Genomic DNA, 22,367 nt, shown 5'->3' on the forward strand with positions numbered 1-22,367 from the left:
GGGTTCACATACTTTCAAGCAGCACTGTATATAGACAAACACCAGCTTTCTCTCTCCAACATGCACTGGTTTCAGCAAACACACACCACCCCACCTGGACCTTTCTTTTGTGTAACGGTGTCCTCAATAGCCTCACCGAACAGCGGGTGCGAACCCTCCTTGTAAGCTGAGATGGAAAGTTCAATTGGTGCTCACCTAAACACAAAGTCACAGCCTAATATTTCTACTAAAATAAATTTACCGCGGATGGCCGACCTGTCAGGTAAACCTTTGTACGTGCGCTGCAGCACTTCTGCCTGTCAACAGCCCACGACAAAAAATTCAGGCAAACTAATAATGAAGCCATACAGACTCGCCCGCTCACCGTTGCATCAAATCCCGGAACATCATTATATCACGACAGGTACAAAAACAGCTGTGTTGTAGCTCTGGTCATGTTGTGGTGATATTGTGCTATGCGTAGAATCAAATCACTCAGTGAACTGCGTAAAAAAGGCTTCTTAAATTCCATTTGCAAGAACCAGTTTCATATAAATTAAACGATGAAGGTAGGTAGATGTTGTTACCTTTCATTTTTTTCACTGTGTAAAAATATTCCATGTGCTTCTAAACACTCCAGAAGCAAAGAACAATGACTTCAAAGACATTTTTTAAGATCCTCTTCTCCAGCTCTAAGCAGATACCGTCTCTTTTTGGGATTAAGGGAATGAGCAGAATGTTATTCCAGTAAATACATATGGTCGGCCTATGATTTACATTCAATGCGATCGTGACCATGCAAAGAAAGACTGGCGGGTGAAAGAGATCCCTCAAAGAAAGGCTTCCAAAAAAGACAATGCGGGGTGACCGATCTGGGTCATGTTTTATATAACGGAAATCTGACTCCGGCGCTAACAATTCCCTCTGCAGCAGAGGTTCTTAACCTTTTCTAGGCCACGGACTGCTTTAGGAACCCGAAGAAAAGATCCCTCCTAGAAATTATCCAGGCGTATAAATGGGTAAATAGTTTAGGTTGATTAACATTGTAAGTCACTTTAGAGGAAAAATTCTAGCTAAATGAATAAATGTAAAAGTGAATGTACATGCATTTCCGTGAATAAAATCTGAGAAAATATTGCGCTCAGTTTATTGCATCCAAACTTGATCACCTTCACCAATAATGACATCATCGATAGTAATGTTATAATGTTAAACTGTTATTTTCAAGGCAGGTCACCATTTCACAGAGCCCCAGGGTGTCGGTGGACCCCAGGGCAAAAAAAAAAACACCAGTTTTAGAACACGTAAGAAAATTTGGTGAAATGCACAAAGTACTTTTATTGGTCCACAATGTCCACTTAGTGTCAGATGCACATTTACACAGACAATGTACCACTCCGCAGAAAATCCAGCTTACAAATAAGAAGAAGGAAATCCATGCTCTCTGCAGTTTATATAGTTGTACATACATGTGCATATGACTTATACCACGTACGAGAAATGTGAAATACATTTCACAGGAAAGCAAATACTGAACTAATATTCAGCGGCCACTGAACATTTAATACTTGTATAGTTTTGTACAAACACCTTCCGCATTGTAATGGAAAAGATGGTGTTAAAACATTTAAAGGCGGACTGCGGGTGAGTGAGGGTCACTGAAATTTTCTCCTGAGGTTGTTCTGCGCTCTATACAAGCAAGACCGCATAAAGAAAACGGATGATTTCACACAATGTCAAATGCCAAAGCTCTGCAAAAAATTCCCTTCACTTTGTACGTACTTAAAAGTGCATTTTCACTGAATGGGTATAAAGTACATGAGAAGCAATAGCTGTTTTCACTTCAGTAAAAATTTTATTTTCCTTTAGCAATTTACGGTATAGAAACGAGAAGCAGAAAAGCTATTAGTCTTCCGCAGCTCTCAGAGATACAGGGACTGATTAACTTTTCAGTCACGTTGTTTTCCTTCCCTGTCCACATGTCTGTAGACACAGAAAGCGTATGCCTTTCACAAATACATCTCTGTGGGCCTCCCCAAACTTTGCGAGGCTATGAAGAGCTTTTCAGCTTTTTTTAAATCACAGACAGCACTCAGAGGACACCGGCCGGAAGGACCCCGGAGCCTCCCGAATGATAATGAATTGGGGGATAAATGCGAGGCGTGACTACGCTGGAGACCAGACATTATAGAGGTAGACACCCGGGGGGCCGTCGTTCTTTCCAATGCTGCAGGGTGCCGATGCACAGCATCTTCGCAGCGGGGAAGGACATGACCATTTCTCCAAAGCTGAGGATCTCTGAGGTTTTCTGAGTTTCGCAGGTGCTGCGTTGCAGCACGTCTGATGGCATGTGAGCAGGGCTTTTGTTACACCTCAGACCCCTGGCTGTTGGTTACAGCTCCAACGGACGCAAATCCTGACGTGATGCACACAATGGTCCAGCTCTACAGATGGTTTCGAGGCACAAGGGCCACTCAAGATCTTCATCTCAACACAAAATACTGGCTGTTTTTCACGACATCAGCGCCCAGTGGAGAACACTGAGTACTCAAGCTGAGTAAAGCCTAGACAATACACCAGGATCACGTTGTTTCTCATCTCATGTCGCATTGTTTCTCACCTTGTCACGGTCCTCACGATTCACGATTTCTCCTTAACGCTAACGGGGGTCACATGCACTCTCCGTTAAACCGTACAGTTGCTGGTTCGAGTCCCTGGAGAGGCCCTTTGAGTGAAGCACGTATCCTGAATTGCTCCACTGATCCTGCCTCCAGTAGAAATTGATAAAAAGCGCTCTAGATGAAAGTGTTGGCGGGCAACAAAATACGTTATGACACAAATCTGGTTATGTGAGAACTCTATCCTTTTTTATTTTCAACCTGGCTGCATTGTATTCAGGGCTATTCAGTGTTAAAGTTGACTCAAAGTTCACATTTTTCACAGTGCTGCAGAACAGATTTGCTAGGAAATTGCTAGGAATATATTCAGCAGCCACTCAGGTCAGTGTCCGCCTCCGTGCTTTCTGGGTCATCTCCCCCATCATCTAGTGAAACATCCCCATGTAACGACTTGTCCCTGTGTGACATGTGTGCCAACGAATGTATTCACAACCAGTGCCAGCCTTGTAGTCAGGGGAAGCAAGCATGTAATATGTGTCAATGGCTGTTAGCTCTACAGCTCAGCAATGTGTGCCTGCCGCTCTAGGCATGGAGAAAACGTGCGTCCGTCAGACAGCAGCTCATTTGTTTATTATAAAGCCTATGGGATTTTTTTAATTAAAGAAAATAATTCCTTTTAGAATTAACTTAGTCTACTTTGCACTTTTGTGCTCTACTAATAATCACATTTAAATTACCTGGCGCAGCTCCAGATGTGTACGTAAAGATCGAAAGGCGTAAACGTAAAAAATGAATTTTATTACTGATTTTGAGTGAAAAAGTTTTCATTAAAAACTTGAGCAATTAACTCTTTAATCAATATCCATCTAACTCGAAGCAGAAAGATCTTATTTTCACAGATAAATGCCATGAAATACAGGGTAACCCACATATGCACCTAGCTGTAAAACAGAATTATTTCCTGTTCTGGAATATAAATGACATGACACAAATTCAGTCATCATGTACGCCGGTGTTTATGTTCGATACATCGTTACAAGTGAGCAAAGGCAGGACTGTCGCTCCCACAAAAATAATCTCTCCATTACCCTAGGACACACTGATTGTTTGGGGTGCGAAGGTGGCTATATTGAATTTAACCAGGTGTGTAACTAATATAGCAGGGTCATTGGGAACAATCAATAGCGCTATTACAGTGTGAACAGAACATAGCGGGGACCTAATCCGTCATCAAACACACCTTTTTCTTTGCTTTTCTTGAGGCTTTATCCCAGTGGCTTGCGCAACCCAACATAAGATAGCATTCGCAATAGAAGGGATGACTCACGAAACATAAACCGTTTCAAATGTACAGTCGTGCCACACAAAAAAATTGACTGCTCCTCCTGAGGACCCCCATGATCGTTTGAACCTGACATCCCTGAAGGTGGCTCGTAGCAGGTGGGAGTCCACGGGAGTTTCAATGGGAGAAGCACAGCGGCAGGAGCACGGCTAAGTGGCCTTTACCATGCCAGGGGCTTTGAACCTTCCTGTCATATCCCATTCATTTACCCAGATGCTTCCACTGAAGTTGAAGGGTCTGCCATCCCCCCAGGGTTGGGACATTTGCTACGCTGCATATTAAACATATACATGACATTTGACATATACACCCCACTATTGCACTCCACGCATTGTCCCTCTGCAGCCATCATGACTTGTCTTTGTCCTTCAGCATCACTCACGTACACGCTGAGTGCACCTTCGCTCCACTGACCTCGTTGTGGTGACGAGGACTCAGATGATTGTGTTTGCGCATCTCCTGGATACAGATGCTCTCACTGAACAGGTGGGATGTGAGGAGAGTAACACCGATGCTGTACTTTCTTTCTATTGCACCTCTGCATCAAAAGTTAGACCCCTTCTTCACTCAACAACCTCAGCTCCTTATGAAATCTGATACAGCCGGCATATATTTTCATTTTCGAAACATAAAAGGTTCATTCTCCCTTTTTTATTTATTAAATGTGCGTTATAAACATTGATAATGTGGAAGCTACTAGGAAGAAATTATACATTAAAAAAAAATGCAAAAAAATCTGAAAATACATTAACATTCTGAGAGCACAATCCAAAATTAAAGAGAACTTTGTATATTAATTTGAATTAAAACAATTTCGGTACATAACTGGCACCGTGTCAAAATCGGAATTAGACTTCGAATCAAAAAAAAACACATTGATGAATATAAAGCACGCAAACACCAATCTATAATGAATCATGTGCACTTTTTAAGAAGCGGGAGCTTAAGTTGCCTCTGAAAGTTATCGACAGTGTTTCCGAAGAAAATTAATGATTCGAGTTCGGGAGCCAGCAGTACTTTCCGCAGTCCTCACTAAACTTTTCAGCGGCCCGCACACAAAGTGACTGACCTCACTAATGATAAACATAAACGGCTGTGACACTTCAGTGTGCTGAGAGGGAGACTCTGTATCTCTGAATACCCACTTCAGCCCGTTGGCGAATCGTGTGTGCAAAGGAAGCAACACGTTCGAACCGGGGCTGTCTTGGGAAGGCAAAGGCAGACAGCACAACCCCCACATTACAGTTGGCGCGGTCTTGATAATGAAAATGTCATTGAGGTTTATTTATTTGCTTTGGGCACACTTTCACCTGCAGGCAGTGACATGACGTATAGTTTGACACCGCTTTGATATTTATAGAAAAAAAAATGTTTGTTTGCTGAAGTGATTCAGGTTAAGTGCATTGCTTAAGGGTATGACTTCCACTTTCCTCCTGGAATTTGAACGTGTTAACATCACAGCAGACAATGCCAACCCTGCCATGGCTGCTCTCTGCAGACCAGCACTGACTGACGAGAAGGCGAAGGGTTACAGACTATACAAACCAGCTGCGATGCTGCAAGATGGAAAGAAAGACTTGTCGTGCCCTGAGAAGAAAAGTTCTCGACACCTTGAACCATGCAAAGACAACATGGCCATAGACATTCCAGTGGGTTTGTGTTTAACTTGACACCCTTCCATTAACCAAAGGCACACTGTATGGGTCAACGGGTGAGTCTTAATAGCCCTTTAGTATGTAGTGTGGGTGAATGTACAGCAACGTAGCAGCAGTAATGAATGGCCTGGATCATTACGCCCTAACATTTTTTGTGACCCAGACATCAGAAACACATTTCCGTACTACTAAAGGTTCCAGTGCTGAAGGAGATGAGAAAGAAGCAAAACATTTCCAGAGTTTTCAAAATCAATGTAGCTCCATTAGCTTTCCAAGGATTATTGAATTTTATAGAATATTCTGTGGACTTGAGAAATGAAGGAGACTGTCTATTACGGCATCAGTTAGATACTTTATATTTTTTTCACATTATCATTCATGTTGTCATGCTGGGGACAGGCAGGCTGGAGAGAGATAAGTAGTGGACCCAGTTGCAGGTTGGTTTTAATCGTTCAATGAGGTTCGTAGGACAGGACACAAACGAAGTCAGGGACAGGCGAAGGTCTTCCAAGGCACGAACATCGCAGTATAGGAAATCCAGAGTCAGTAGTTGGGGAGAACGGGTAAGAGTCAAAACAGGGACCAAGGGACCAAGGGACCAAGACTGCAAAACCACAAAGGTGTTTGCAAGAATCTGTGTTGATGGGTGGACCTGGATCTCCTTTTATTCGTGCCCTGTTAACTGAGCGCAGGTGTTGCCGCTCCGCTCGTTTCCGGGGGCGTGACACATATGTTTTAACCGGGCACCTGTTTTCTGAAAACAATAGGAAACGAGCTGAACTTTTGTCAAATAATGTATGTCAAATGGAGGTGACATTTAGTCCTTTGTTTAAAATGATTAACTCATTTAGCCAGCACCTTTTTCCAAAGCAACTTACAATGATTTATCCATTTATCATAGAGTAATTTTTGGGTTGGTGACTTGCACAAGGGTTTGGATCTGGGTCCTCTGAGTATATGGCAAACCAGTACACTGCCTGCTTGCCATTTAGTAAAGCTTATTCAATCCTGAGCTCACCCAGAAGCTGCTGTGCTCAACAAGTATCTACATGCATTAATGCCCCATTGACCCATCACCTGAGTCAGGCTCCAACTTACAAGCCATGTGCCAGAGGGAATACTTTACAATTCACTGGCATCTTCTGCCATGCTGACTGCATTACAGTGTGCCATAGTTCACCTGAAGGAGTCGCATCGTACTGAGTCTTGAGTACTCAAACTGATCACATGCATACAAACATTTACAGCCTTCTTCTACACCTGCAGAGTTGTAGTTGTAGTTGTAGAAAGAGCCAAATGAATATGAGTGCATTCATGAGACTGGAGTGGAACCCTGTCTTTTAGAAATAAATGAGTCAGAGAGAGTTTATGGTTTAAGAACCGAGTTCTAGGTGAATGATGAGTACCTGCCAACGTGAACAAGAGAAGGTGTGACTCACTGTCTGGCCAACAGTCTACAGTGTGTAATCCTCAGTGACATTGGTGGTTTCCAGGGAAATAGACATTATCGCAGTCGTCCTGTCCACCCGCACGCACAGACATACTCTCCTCTACAGGCCAAAGACAAGACAAAGCAATGAAAATGTATATTATGCATAGAAAATAGAGAATTATTTATTTTTGTGAAGTTTTTATGAAATAGACTTCAGTGAGCTCTCCTCAAATGTTACCAGACTATGCATATCTATTACACTTTTTCTCCATGAGGTTATAATTTATTTATTAGAAGGCCTGAAAGACAGTTTCTACAGTGCCAAAAATCAATCTAAAATATTGCAGTGGAGTGTAAGCCAGTTTAAATGTGAGGAAAGGCCTTCGGTCGTGTTGAAAATATTGTGAAACGCCCACATGGTTAGAATGACTCTTTGACCCCGACGTCGGTGCCGTCCATCACTTGTAAAGTTCAATAACATGAGGTAGCAATATAATGCGCTATAAAACAATAATTCCATTTTAAGGTCAGTATTTTGGGGAATTAGTCATTTTTCAAAATGTGCCATATGTAGCACTGACCAATAAATGGTGACCTACTTGGCCACCGAAAAAGATGAAAATATAGGTGAACAAAATAAAACATCGTCTGTGACATCAGCGCTAAAATAGTTTGAATGAAAGAAGTGACTAGCAAGCTATTTTACGGACATCTTTCTTATCAGAAGCTCGGTGACCTTTTCAGCCTTTCGAGATAAGTACCGTAAAATGTTGTCTGCGGTCAAAAGGCACAGGATTCACAGCAATCTCACGGTGTCATTTCCACAGATTGTCTCAATGAATAATGCCACACTTTCAGCAGTGATGCAATTTTTGATGGAGCTTTGCATAGTGGAGGGGACCAGGCAGCATCCTTGTAATGAAAGAGGATTATTCACCGCTTCAGAATGAGATCTGACAAGACACAAATTCTCTTACACGCTCCTCTGATGGAACATTTTCTCCTCCTATGTCTACAAAGTGGGTCAGCAGGGGAGTGGCAGCTTTCGAAGGCGACAGCTAACTTCCCGTGCTTGTTTTTTTCACAACGGTCCCGGGTGACTTTGGTTTCTTCGACCCAGAAGGCATGAGGCGAACTGGAGCGCAGCGTCACATGGCTCCTGCGCTGACACTATTCGTTTCTTGGGTTTTCATCACCCCCACAAGAGAGCACAGTTTCTGACTGCAGAAAAGCTCCAGCCAAACACCCCACTAATAAGGTACGTTTCATTTAACTTTGCCCCGAGTGGAGAAAGGTATAGCAGACGGGGCGAGGGACATCCTGTCTGCAGGCATGTGGCAGGAGGGCAGACATGGACAGCTCTTGTGAAGCAGCCTGGAAAGAAATGACTTGGCATCTTGCCGCAGTATGGAGTGACAGCACACGTGACGACCGCTCACAGGAAGATCTGAAAGGGACATGTGGGTGGGCCCATGACGAACACCGGCACGGTTCAGTGAGCACCCACCAGGGCAGAGGGTTTACGCGTCCCCTCCAAGAGCACAACGGGGACTTCACCAGCCAAACCCAAGAAATGCAGAACGTTCTGTGGCAAGATCAACATCGTGGTCCTTCAAGCAGAAGGAGAGCTGTAGCTGTGGTCGTTATCCAAAGGGGCAGAACTCTATAATATTCTGGGAAGAGTGGCACCATGCATTAATAAAATTAAGCAATGCCTCTGCCAGTTTCTTTGGATTGAGAGGTTTTTTTAGCTCACCCTCGGGATGTTTGGAGAAAAATGGAAAAAGGTTTAAATATGTCACGATAGCAGAAACCAATTCAAGCTATCATTGCCATGCCATAAATTATTGCGTTTTTAGCTTCTGCTCAAATATAGTACAATTTTGGTGATTAATACAGCTGGATTTTTACTGCAGCAGTTCAGGTTGGTAAATCCTTGTGGCAAAATATAAAGACCCTTCCTGAGACTTCAACAAACAGCCTTCAGATTTTAAGTCCTTGCTCTTATCCAGCATGCTACTTGCAGGAATGCATATTACATTTAAAATAATTGTGCAAGCTGTCAACATTTGAGAAGCTTGTTAATACCTGTTTTTCGAGACCTCTTTTGAACATAGCATTCATTTTCATAAGCATTCATATTTTGCAGGTTTACATCACAATAGGGTCCAAGCTGACAACCATTATCCGAGCTTCTGTTCCCATTCCAAATCAAGTACATTAACTGCTCTAGTTTAAGGGTTTGTGAATTGTTAGTCACTAAAGAAAAGACTGAGGTCTCATACTTAGTGAAAACTCCTGCATTTAATGTGAGGAACAAAGAATGAGGGTTCTCAATTGAAAGGCCTTCTTCCAGAGAGTCAAAATATTGAGAGAATAAGATCCTTCAAAAAGTCAAGGAATCATCAGCCAGCTAAACGCCTCCATCCCCTTGGTTTCCATAAATGGAGTTGTAATTTAGTTTGTAATTTCTCTGTAAAAGCCTGTATTTGGTTTCTAGCCCATAACGGAGGCACAAAACCTAAATTGTTTTGCTTTATTTGCTGTAAATTCATATCTGGTTGCAAGATCATGTGCTCCTATTCTCAGATTTCCACGACACTTAGCGGGTCTCATAATATTATTGTCATTATTTCACTGCCAATGTCCTTTTAAGGGGGCATAAAAAAATCACTTCTACTGCATGATGAAGAGCGACTTCATTTCTTGCGGCCATTCAAACAAAAATAACAATAAAAAGTAGCTCTCTGCTTAACTTGCTTTTCGGTTCTTGAGCAATTTCTATTGATTTATTATCACCAGAAGCACTGCCAGGCTCAAACTGAATTGGATCAAGAAAACCAGTTGATTTGCCATAAACTTTCAACGTCCAGGATGACGCATCTCCATTGTTTCTAGGTCAGCAGTATTTCTAAACGAATACAGCATCAACCGCAGTATCTCATTTTTGGGTCAAGCTCAATGCTTTTCTCTCATGTGCTCAGTGATTAGATTTGAAGAACGCCACACAAAGTGATGACTAAACAAGCCAAACAGAAGTGTGCTTATGCTACAATTGAAAACATTTGGGGGCGCAAGATTGAGGTCAGGTTCTGTGCTTTCCTCAGCCCTACATTTATGAAACGGGAGGAGGTGGAATAAAATGTAGGCCAAAATTATAAAGCAAGTGAAATGCATTACATACAAACACATGAACACATCCTACACAGTCAGAAAACCCAACCACTAGTATTAGAGACATTCACCCTGGTTGCCCAGATAATGCAGGGTCAACGTGAAAGGAACAGTGAGGGCATTTTTTTTGGATACCCTTTCAGTTGTTTTGGTGTGATATGGATTTATGTGATGCTCCCATCAGTCTGCTAGATCACCTTAAAGTGTTCCTGCCTTTTTCACCAAGCTTCACGGGAGCCCTTTTGACACTTAACTGCGCATCCTCCGTCACCCAGCATCAGTGTCATGCTGCGCAGGTTTCAGGGCACATCCAATAATAAATCAGGCATGTGTGTCCTTCACCTACCTCTCCTCTGACATGAAGCTATTCTCCAAAACCTTGGTCACGTAAAACCATCTTTTGTAAGCAACACAAGCAGTTAGGATGTGTATGACAAAAAGGGCATAAACATACAACGAGAGAGACAAAGGATGGGAACCGAGCATGAAGGTATATGCTCATATTCTGGATCCCCGCTGGGATGTTCTTAACCCTCCCACCTTTGTCCAGGTGGATGCGGAAGCCAAATACGATGTGACATGTGCACTTTTTCTCCACCATCCTATGCTGCGGATGCTATAAGGTGACAGCTGCCTAGCTGCTCCATCGAACCCACTGTCCATCACTCGACACCGAAGCAGCAGAGAAAAACTATCAGCCCAAACCATGGTTAACGCACTTAGCACAATTTTGCCAATGTTTTTAGTTTTACACTATGAAACACTGATGGGGACAAATGGTAGTGTAGTGGTTATAACTGCTGTCTTTGGATCAAAGGGTTGCAGGTTTGAAAACCCAAAGTACCCTTGACAAAGGCTCTTACCCTAAATTATCCTAATAAAATTACCCAGTTGTATAAATGGGTAAATAATTGTAGGTAGCTAAACAGTGTAAGTTGCTTTGGGAAAAAAAAAACATCTAATAAATGTGTGTGTTTTTATGGAATGTACAGAGGGCAAAATAATACCATTTCGAGGTGACAGATGAGCAGTCTGAAAAAATTATCCCAAGAAACTGAGGCGTTGAAAGATCTCAATGTTCTTTTTCTGCATAGTACGACTCACGGAGCTGTTTTCTCTTGTTTTATTTATTCAGTTATTATTGGATTTAAAACTTTAAAGACAGCATCCATCCATCCACCATCAACAACCGCTTATCCCGAGCAGAAAGACAACAGAGACCTAAAGAGTATTATTAATCTCGAACCCTAAAAGCACGCACATACATTTCAACTTAAGTGAGTCAACATACACATATACGCACTTGCCAATCTTTAAGATTGTTCCCAAATATTGCATCTGCATTGTCTTTGATACTGCAACATGGCTTAAATAAAAATACTCGTTTATATTCTGCTGTGCCAAAGACCAACAGCTATGGGCAAAAACAGCAGATGATTCCTATATTAGACATATTGGACTTCAATAGTGGGTTTATCAAAGGTCTTTTCTGAGCATCCATTAACTACTTGTGTATTATCATTATTATTATTATTGATGCTGATGCTACTGTTCTTCCAGTTGCCAGTTATCTGCTTACTGGGCTGCATCAGCATGGGCACAAAAAAATGGCCCGGCCCACTTCATAGACTAGTACCAGGTATCTTGAGGATATAGCTTTTTGTGCTTAATTATTTTGTTTCCTGCCACTATCTCTTTTTTGTCGTTGCTGTGCCATTATTCAAAGCAATAGTTCACATTGATTTGGAAGGAAGTAAAATGACAGACGGAAATTAGTAAAAGTTTTTAAAGAAAAAAATTTTATAAATGATCAGAAATCATGGATAAAAGTGGTATGGTGGTGCAGCGGACACTGCTGCTACCTTATAGCACCTAAGCTGTTGAGGTGTGAGTCTGTGCAGAGATTGCATGAGAGATTCTCCCTGTGTCTGTGTGTTTCCTCCCATAGACCAAAGAAATGTTTAAGGTGCAATGATGACTCTAAGGGGTGGCGGGGTGGGCTTGACGGGGTCCTGCTCTCTGGTACGTCTGGGGTTCGAGTTCCGCTTGGGGTGCCTTGCGACAGACTGGCGTCCCGTCCTGGGCGTGTCCCGTCCCCTCCAGCCTTACGCCCTGTGCTGCTGGGTTAGGCTCCGGCTCCCCGCGACCCCGCATGGGACAAGTGGTTTCAGACAGTGTGCGTGTGTGATGATGACTCTAAATTGCCCGTTGTGTGTATGATTGCGGTTACCCTGCAATGGACTGGCATCTTGTGCAGAGTCTACCCCTCCTAGCCTAAGGACAGTTTTTGAATCACCGTGACCCTGAGTTAAAAAATGATGCGTTAGTGAGATGCAGAAGGGGATGAATTTGTCACATATGCATCTATTTTTAAAAGATGTATGTGTTGTACAATATTCATAGTGAGGATCACAGGCAGCATAACCCAGTGAAAACCATCATTAAGGCTTTCAGTCACTTCTAGCCTGAGCCATAAACAACGACATAGGCCAAAAACACCGTTGTACTCCATTATATCCATTCCCCTTACTCCATTCCCCCCACAGCTCAGAACTAGACCTCACCGAGTTCCCATCCCAACGTGCCATGTACCTGACACCTCGGGTGGCGAACACAACAGCTAGCAGAATAAGTATGAAGAGCAGAGAAGGCAAAACTACCTGGGCTTTCTGCTGCTTAAACAAAATTAAAAAGTATGATTGCGAAAGAGGCCCTTCTATGGCTCCATCTAAACAAGAGCAGGTTCCATGATGGTTAAGGACACACACTTATCACTGTAAACCTCAGGAAGGGTCCTACAAGCCTTGAACAAGGTACTTTGCTTCAACAGCTCTAGGCAAATGTCCAGCCGTCTACGAAGCTAAGTCAAAAGTATCTGCAATAATCGATATTTAAACGACGACTTACCCCGATAAATACATTTGAAATGACAATTCAATATTATTGCTGTTGTTCAGCTGATGCCTTTGTCCATGGACACTTAGAATGCTAGACGTAGTATCTACTGACATATACTTAATTAAAATTTGAAAAAGTTATTTACTAAAGGATGGGGGTGCGGTGGCGCAGTGGGTTGGACCACGGTCCTGATTTCTGGTGGGTCTGGGGTTCGAGTCCTGCTTGGGGTTGCTTGTGACGGACTGGTGTCCCGTCCTGGGTGTGTCCCTTCCACCTCCGGCCTTATGCCCTGTGTTGCCGGGTAGGCTCCGGTTCCCCCTGACCCCGTATGGGGCAAGCGGTTCTGAAAATGTGTGTGTGTGTGTGTGTATTTACTAAAGATAAAAGCAATGCTTTAATGAGTAATGTTCACTCGAGCAGGCCCGGGAACTTGCTGTGCAGTTTCTGTCCCAGCACATGTCCAAAGAGAAAGGAAAACAGCGAAGTCTGGCCTCCAGCAAAACCCAGTATTTCAGAGAGTCTCAAAGGAAGAGGGCAAGTCAGCCCACATCAGAAATCAAAGCGCGACACGGCAGACAGAACACACAACGTCCCAGCAAAGAATGTAGCCCAGCGCAAAATACAAGATGACGATACCGCTTACTGCTGCCCACAGGACGAAAGGCCACATTTAGAAAATCTCAGCTCCAAGTCGACTAAGGTAACTGAGCAAAGCATATGAAAAGAAGAATATGAAAACTTCAAGTAAGCTACTCAGAGACTTAGAAGTGTGTATGAAACAGGTACATGTGGTTGTCTAGCAAAGGCAGTGAATAGCAATGTTTGTCACTTTTTAAACACCACTTTGAAAAATAATCGTTTAATACAGCGGCACGGTGTCAGAGCGAGTAGCGCCGTTGTCTCGCAGCACCTGGGTGGTACGAGAGGACGTGTGTTCGATCCATGCTCAGTCTGTGTGGAGTCTGGATGACGTCCTCGTGTCCGCGTGGGTTTCCTCCAGGTGCTCTGGTTTCCTCCCACACTCCAAAGACATGCTGTTCAGGTTCCCCCATAGTGTGTGAGTGACAGAGTGAGTGTGTTCCACTGATGTATGGATGAGTGACCCATTGTAAGTAGCGTATCTAGCAGCGTAAGTCACCACGGTAAATAAGGTGTGTGGGCTGATAACACTACGGAGAGTTTGTTGGAGAGAAGCATCTGCTAAATAAATGTAATAGAAAATATGTGTTACTTCTCATGCAAAGACACAAATCTCTTGAGAGTTATCAAGAAACCATTCAAGTTTTCCTTTCACACATACTGTGAAGCTGTTCTCCACATATAACGTGAGTTCAGTTCTCATTCCAGATTACAATGTCCCCATGTATTTGCGCAGAGGGGAAAACAGATAATTAGAGACTGTCCAATGAAGTCATACATCATGTTATTTAATGACTTGGATTTAAGGCAATCCACATGGGCTCTTGCCACCCGTTACATCGATTTTATAACAATTTAGTTTAACTGCATTCACAGACAGAATGAAAGAATTTATTCTGAGCTGTAAACATGTCAGTAAATATTGCAGTCAGGCATCTTTCACGTGTTTAGGAGCAGCATCACTCAAAACTAGGCCAGAGAGAAATAATAAAAAAGGAAAAACATGCTCCAGGTTAGCAGCTCCCATTAATTCACTTTTACACTTGCTGTAAGGAATGGAATCAAAACCAAAAAAACCGTTCTAGAACAGAGAGGCCAGGATTTACGCTCGATGTACAATGTCATTATACACGTGCACTGTTATCCATATAACAAATGCATTTTTTTCTTGGAATCACATTACTTGACATATGATGCCTTTCAAGTCATACTGCAGGATAGCAGTAGCCACTTCCCACCATTTGCTTAGTGTTCTAGTCTGGCTCTGAGATGCCCCTACACAACCACAACTCATGTGCCTCCACCCATTTTATTGTACATTAGATGAGGGCCATGGGGATCATTCCTACCTGCAGTCTTCCCACAGGACCGGGTGTCCCCTTCCACCTGCCTTCTGTATACCAGCACCCCTCGTGTTGAAAGAGTAGACATACAGTTACATTTACTTGGAAGATGATTTTCTCCAAAGCAACTTCCAATAAACTCTATGTAGTGTTATCAGCCCACACGCCTTATTCACCGTGGTGACTTACACTGCTAGATACACTACTTACAATGAGTCACTTATCCATACATCAGTGCAACACACTCTCTCTGTCCCTCACACACTATGGGGGAACCTGACCAGCATGTCTTTGGACTGTGGGAGGAAACCAGAGCACCCAGAAGAAACCCACACAGACATGGGGAGGACATGCAAACTCCACACAGACTGAGCAGGGATTGAACCCACGCCCTCTCATACCATCCAGGTGCTGTGAGACAGCAGCGCTACTCGCTATACTAGCATGTCGCTGACCCAGAGACCGGACTTTCTTCATAGTTATTCTCAAATAGTTGTAGCATTTCACATATAAAGAATCTGTGTCCCACGGCTGTGAAATCCACACTATAGACCGAAACACGGAGGAGCACATGTTTTAGCTTGCAATGCAGATGCCTCAAGCTGTAGAAGAGAAGCCACAGCTGAAGCCCACACAATGTGGGTCAGGTCATCTCATGCCAACTGACCACAATCTCATTTCAGCACAGAGAGAACCATCCTTCATGTTAGCCAGTAACCTACAGTACCAATCAAAAGTCAGAGTACAGTTGCTAAAACGCACAGTTTTGTACCGTAGTCAGTACATTACAGAGAACAGTTCCGATAATGTTGATGCGATGCACTCGTTTTCTTTTTCTATGAGATCGCTTCGGAGAAAAGTGCGTGCTAAATGTAAATGTAAAAGTAAAGATCTCTTTTTTCTCCCAGGTCATTCAGTTGACAAGTTTGAGCAGGAGATCATGTGCCAACGTCTTCCCAGTTTTCCTGCAGTCATTCCCAGAGATGCGGGACACTCATTGTTCTGTTTGCTTGCCCTCCTCTCTCCGGTTCCTTCCATACAAGGTCACCTAGGTGTACTCAAACTTTTGACTGGTGCTGTATCTGAGAACGGCACAGCACGCTGAACCCCTGACAATAAGTGCACATGTGGCTGGGTAGAAAATTTGGCCACAAGTGCCCATATCCCAGAAAAACTCAGGTTCTCCCTCCTTGGGTCCCAGATGTGGGCGTGGCTGCGACCCATTCACAAAGGTCAAGGGTCAGCCATTCTTACCTCTCGGGAAGCAGGGGCTTAGATGAACTTTTGGCCTTATGCGCACATCTGCTCAAGTTTATCTCACACCATTCAAAGCTGGACTGGCTTCTTACATGACTTTGCCCGAGAGCAAAGATCAACCCTAATTACGCATCCCACAGCATGAGCAGGGTGGCATGGAAGCGAGGCCATTCAATTAGCACAAATTACGACAATGCTGGTGGGAAGTACAATAGCTGGCCTCATTATGACATTCTCAAATGAGATTATAATATCAGTGACAGTTAGGAAAAAGATCATTAACAGTGCAGATCATTAACAAGCCAGACACCATACACAGAATACAAGTTAAAAAAAATTTTTTTTTTTTTTTAAAAAAAAAACCGTTAAGAATGTGTGCCTTTGGAACAAATAGTGTCAACCGCAGTTTTACCACTGGTAGTGGAGTGTGATAAGCAGTCTGAGCCAAAGCCAAAAAAAAAGCCTGTTTGAAAGACTGAAAAGGGAGCGGGTTGGTTGTGTTCAACATCAAACCCAATTTAAGGGACCTTTCGCTCTAGGGATCACAGAAATGGTGGGCAAATTTGTGGTGAGACACTAAGAACAGCTGGGGACAGCTGGTGGTGTAGTGGTTAGAGCTGCTGCCTTTGGCTCCAAAGCTTACAGATTTGATCCCCACCTCCAGCTGCAGTACCCTGGAGCAAGGTACTTACCCTATATTACTCCAGTAGAATTACCCAGCTGTATAAATGGGTAAATAATTGTAAGCTCGAAATAATCTTAACCTTAACATTGTGAGTCGCTTTGGAGAACGCACACACATCATCTGAAACCGCTTGTCCCATATGGGGGTAACATGGAGCCAGAGCCTAACCCAGCAATGCAGGGCGTGGTGCCGGAGGGGGAGGGGACACACCCAGGATGGGACGCCAGTCCGTCACAGGGCACCCCAAGCGGGACTCGAACCCCAGACCCACCGGAGAGCAGGACCCGGTCAAATCCACTGCACCACCACGCCTCCCCCACTTTGGAGAACGTCGTCAGCCAAATTAATAAATGTAAGAAATACAGGCCCCTGGAGTATTTCCAGCTGTTACACTGGTACAAGAAGGCCTTGGGATGTCAAAGATATCTCAGAGTGATAGATGTAGGCCCTGAGACACCTCCTCGCTGTTACAGGAACAAACTTTGACCCCAGGATATGTACCATCAGTGACGGTGAGACACGTAGACCCTGGAAACATTGCAGGCCTTACAGTGATGCACAGGGCTGCAGCAGCAGCTAAGTGGTTAAGACCGTATACTTGCAAGCTGAAGGCTCCAGGTTCAAGGGGCACATGCCTTTCCAGCTACTGTAGCCCTGAGCAGAACACCTACTCTGAACTGCTCCAGAAGAATACCTACGTGTAGAAGTGGGAGAAATACAGTAAACTTCTGGTAACATGAGCTCCAGATAAGCAATAATAATAAGTTAATAATGATAAACTACCAACATTATAACTGCAATGCAGCTTGTTACACTGAACAACGGGGTCAGAAGGGAGAGAAAAAGAGTACAACCTTTCATCGGACTAATTTACTCATGAGTAACCAGAACAAACTCACACATTGTCTGAACCGCTTGTCCCATACGGGGTCGCGGGGAGCCAGAGCCTAACCCAGCAAGACAGGGCACAAAGCCGGAGGGGGAGGGGACGCGCCCTGGACGGGACGCCAGTCTGTCGCAAGGCACCCCAAGCGGGACTCGAACCCTAGACCCACTGGAGAGCAGGACACGCCCTCCCCCACAAAACAAACTTCACTCATTTAAAAAATATATATGCGTTGTGCTGTCTTACCCATAAAAACAATTTTGCATCATAATAAATGCATACTGGAATAGATAAGGTGACCATGATTTTTTTAAACAAAATCACATTCGAAGCTGAATGACTGATAAACTCAGTTTTCGTGAGATCGACGCTAATGCACAAAAATATTTATGCCGCTCTCCATCACGTTGCCAGTATAAACAGTGAGGATAAACCGCAAACACGGAAGGCAGACACGCAGAAGGAAATGCAGAAAGCACGCATTAAAGCAAAATCCCGACGAGACAAAAGAGTTCGATCGCAAATTAAAGAGGAGGCTTAAATACACGTTTGACTAGTCTTGGTTTTAACGAGGGCCTAAATCCCACCCTGAAGAATAATCAGAGCCCCGCACGGTGTCGGAATGGTACGGCTCGTTCCCGCGCCGCTCCTTCCGATGCTGCTTTGATGCGACACGCCCACGCTTGCCGGAGAGACGTACTCGAGGCGCCGCGTCCTCCGCTTCTGACACAAGCGGGCATCCCTGAGGGTCTCTCCAACAAGCCAGAGGTTCCGAGTGGCTCAGCAGAGCGCTCGAGTTCTCCAACAGCCCCGGGATATTTAACATCCAAGAACGCTTTTCTGGCGAAGCCGTGACGAGGGGAGAGGCAGGAACGTGTCACCTAACACATCACCTGTCTGTAATCGCATCTTCGCCCTGGAGTTACCGCTCCGTTTTTACACCGCTTTCCTCGTGATGCAGGTGACAGGCGTAACGTACGTGTTGTTTTGTTGTTCGTTTCTAGGAAAAGGATCGCTGGAAAAAACGCGCTCCCTGATGAGCTCCTAGTACCCATGCTCCACCGCACGGAATGCGGGCCTTCGCCGTGACAGATACCAAATCCCCCACTGGCCGCCTTGGCAGGTTTGCTGGAAATCGGAGACGAGGAACTTCTCTACGAGAGAGTCCGGCAGCTTCCGGCTATTTCTCACTTAGCAAATATTTATAACCTCCAGAGACATCCCACCTAACAGCAGCTTAAACCTCTGAGATGGGTGGCACAGTGAGTAGCACTGCTGTCTCACAATGCCTGGGTGGTGTGAGAGGATGTTTGTTTGATCCCTGCTGAGTCTGTGTGGAGTTTGCACGGTCTGCCTGGGTTTCCTCTGGGTGCTCTGGTTTCCTCCCACAGTCCGAAGACATGCTGTTCTGGTTCACCCATAGTGTGTGGGTCACAGAGAGGCTGCGTTCCACTGATGTATGGATGAGTGTAAGTCACCTTGCTGAATAAGGTATGTGGGCTGATAACACTACATAGAGTTCATTGGAAGTCACTTTGGAGAAAAGCATCTGCTAAGTGAATACATGAAAATCGTGACAAGTTATGTTCTCTGAAAGCACAGAATATCTTGACATTTACGTGTAATGAGCCTCACCGAAAACCTAGGGAAAATGTTCTTCGACATATTTATACTTAAAAATTCTGAAAAAAATACACGGATAAAATGAGATGTCGACAGCCAAGGGTTGTAATGATTCTTTGTGTGTGTGTGTTGTCAGCTTTTCCCTGCTTTTCCCTGCTGTTTAGATTTTCAGTGCATTTTAGGTCTACAGAATGTAAAGAAGATGAAGAAGCGGTTACCTCCTTTACAGTATGTGTGATATAAGAGAATACGTGATGAGTAGGAGCCAGTTTTTTCCAAGCACGTTTTCAGGAGCCTTTTCATGGCACTTGTTTTCACACCTCTCTGTCCCACCTCCTTTTTTCCACTCGGGTTCCACCGCTCATCTGCATGAAGCCTTTCGATTGGCTGTTGGACTCTTATTAGAATATGCTGCTGTGTGCTGATTGGCTGAGAGCTGCAGCGGGCGTGGCATATCCTGTTGAAAACACTCATAAAAGGGAGGCTGCGATCCAGAGACACTGAAGCATCTAAGTGCTGCTGTCAGCTTCGTGAGGTGCTGCCCTCCCCCGCCCTACGTCCCATCAAGTACTCGGTGCGGCGAGCTCCCTTGAATCTTTCAAAGACCTGCGAACGTTCAGCGTCCTACAAGCAAAGTTGTGTCGAAGAAAGAAGGAAAAGACAGAGAGAGCTGAGAAAACACCTGACGAAGGCTGAAGAACATGTCCCTGGATGTGAAAGAGAAGACCCATGTGCGGCTGGTTTTCCTCGGGGCCGCCGGCGTCGGTAAGACCGCGCTCATCCGCCGCTTCTTGCAGGACACCTTTGAGACAAAGCACAGGCGCACGGTAGAAGAGCTCCACAGCAAGGAGTACGAGATCGGTGGCATCAAGGTGACCATCGAAATCATGGACACCAGTGGCAGCTACTCTTTCCCAGCCATGCGCAAGCTCTCCATCCAGAACAGCGATGCCTTCGCCCTGGTCTACGCCATTGATGACCCAGAGTCCCTGGAGGCCGTCAAGAGTCTGCGAGACGAGATCCTGGAGGTGAAGGAGGACAAGTTCACACCCATCGTGGTGGTGGGCAACAAGGCAGACCGGGAGGGTGAGAGGCAGGTGACCAGCGAGGACGTGCTCTCCACGCTGGAGCTGGACTGGAACAACTGCCTCCTGGAGGCCTCGGCCAAAGAGAATGACAACGTGGTGGAGGTGTTCCGGGAGCTACTCCAGCAGGCGAACCTGCCGAGCCGACTGAGCCCTGCGCTGCGTCGACGCCGGGAGACCTTCCCCAAGGACACCGGTCTGCGGCCGCCCATGAACAAGACCAACAGCTGCACGGTCTCCTAACCTGCCGGTGGGCAGGGGACAGGCGACAGGTCGCTCCCCTGGGCCACACGGCACTGCTGCTCAGAGAGGGTGCGTGAGAGAGAGGAGACGGCCAGAGCTGGCTGAGCTGCGGTAAAAGACAAACCCGTGTTTAAAAAAAAAAGAAAAAAAAAAAAAAAAAACCCTTCGTCTCTCATCTCCCCTCGTCTGTCCAAGAGACTGCAAGCAGAAGGAAAGTGACGGCTGAAGGGGAAGGACCCCGTGAGGAAAGGGACAGTGCCATGTGTCGCGTACATCGTGCGAAGCGGAGCCGTGCCGTCATTCCACACACCTGTGGTGGTGCCAAAGTGACAGTGAGCTTTCGGTGTTCCGTGTGTAGATCAGTGTCCAGCATTTCCGCGTTCATGCTCTATCTTAATACCCGTAATGTGCACAAGGTCTTCACTTGCAATAATAATTCAGACCATTGAAGACTGTAAAATTGTTTCTGACTGAGCGCAGAGGAGAAGACGTGCACCTGTTGGGAACTGTGCAAAATGCTTTTGTTTGTTTTCGTTTCAACTTTAAACTTACAATGGTGCACAACTCTCAGACAAGGGTTTGAAATTGACTTTTACTGTAAATCAGCGCACGTATTAAACTCATGTCCTGCACAAACTGATTTGAAGCTGCAAAGCTCTGTGTACTTGCACTTTGTTTAAAATTGGCATTTAAGTATTAGTTTTAATAAATTAGATTTTGAGGTTTTTGTATCTGAATTTCTTTTTAATACCGTACGTATTCAAATAAAAATGTTTACTTGTGCCAGAAATTTATGTTGATTTACTTGACTGTTGGCTATATGGAATGTATTGCATACAGATAAATAAAATGCTCTTCAAAAACCTGCACAATTGCTGTTCCGAAATAAAGAGAAATTTAAATGTATCCATAAGCATTCCATCAAAGGTGGAGATACTGTATATGCTGTTTGATTTATAGTCAAGTCATGAATCCTTTACTAAACACAGTGAGTGGTTTTGTGATGCAGACAGCAACACCACACACTTTAGGGCGATGTCAAAAGACAACAAAAACAGATGAGCATTTTTCCAAAGCCGTTGCCCTCGCTAAAAAAGATTTAAACACATTTCAGACATAATTTCCCACTAACGTGAAATACCAGCCCATGAGTTAAACTCCTCACAGGAGAATAATACCTGAATAAACTGCTGAAACATCCTGCCTCCGAAATCTATTGAACCTTAGTTTTCCCAGTACATCAGCAAAAATACACCAGGTTTGGTCTTAACAGAAAACTATTATCCATATCAATTAAAGGTTCTACTTTCTTTTCCTGTAAAATGTGTAATGATCACATTTTTTCATTTTAAACACTGTAACCTACTTTGGATTACAGCCAGTGCTAAGAAATGAAATTCTTAAGAAAATCAAATGTGGCTTTAAAATGTTTTTCAGAATCTAATCCACAAGAGGTGCCCAAACGTGGCTAAACAGAGCCCTCTTGTGGCCACATTTATCCTTTACAC

At 44.3% G+C, this 22,367-nt stretch overlaps 1 protein-coding gene across 1 annotated transcript; it reads left to right on the plus strand.

The window, feature by feature from the left end:
• Positions 1–19,454: 19,454 nt before the first annotated feature.
• Positions 19,455–21,720, plus strand: rasd4 (rasd family member 4). Its single transcript, XM_018761892.2, has one exon. The coding sequence runs from the start codon at positions 20,233–20,235 to the stop codon at positions 20,857–20,859; it is 627 nt and encodes a 208-aa protein (XP_018617408.1). The 5' UTR covers positions 19,455–20,232; the 3' UTR covers positions 20,860–21,720.
• Positions 21,721–22,367: the final 647 nt, after the last annotated feature.

Source organism: Scleropages formosus, chromosome 20, assembly GCF_900964775.1.
Source record: "Scleropages formosus chromosome 20, fSclFor1.1, whole genome shotgun sequence".
Taxonomy (NCBI): domain Eukaryota; kingdom Metazoa; phylum Chordata; class Actinopteri; order Osteoglossiformes; family Osteoglossidae; genus Scleropages; species Scleropages formosus.

What these genes read in the sequence shown, in the direction of transcription:
- rasd4 (XM_018761892.2), top strand. Translation starts at nt 20,233, where the DNA reads ATGTCCCTGGATGTGAAAGAGAAGACCCATGTGCGGCTGGTTTTCCTC.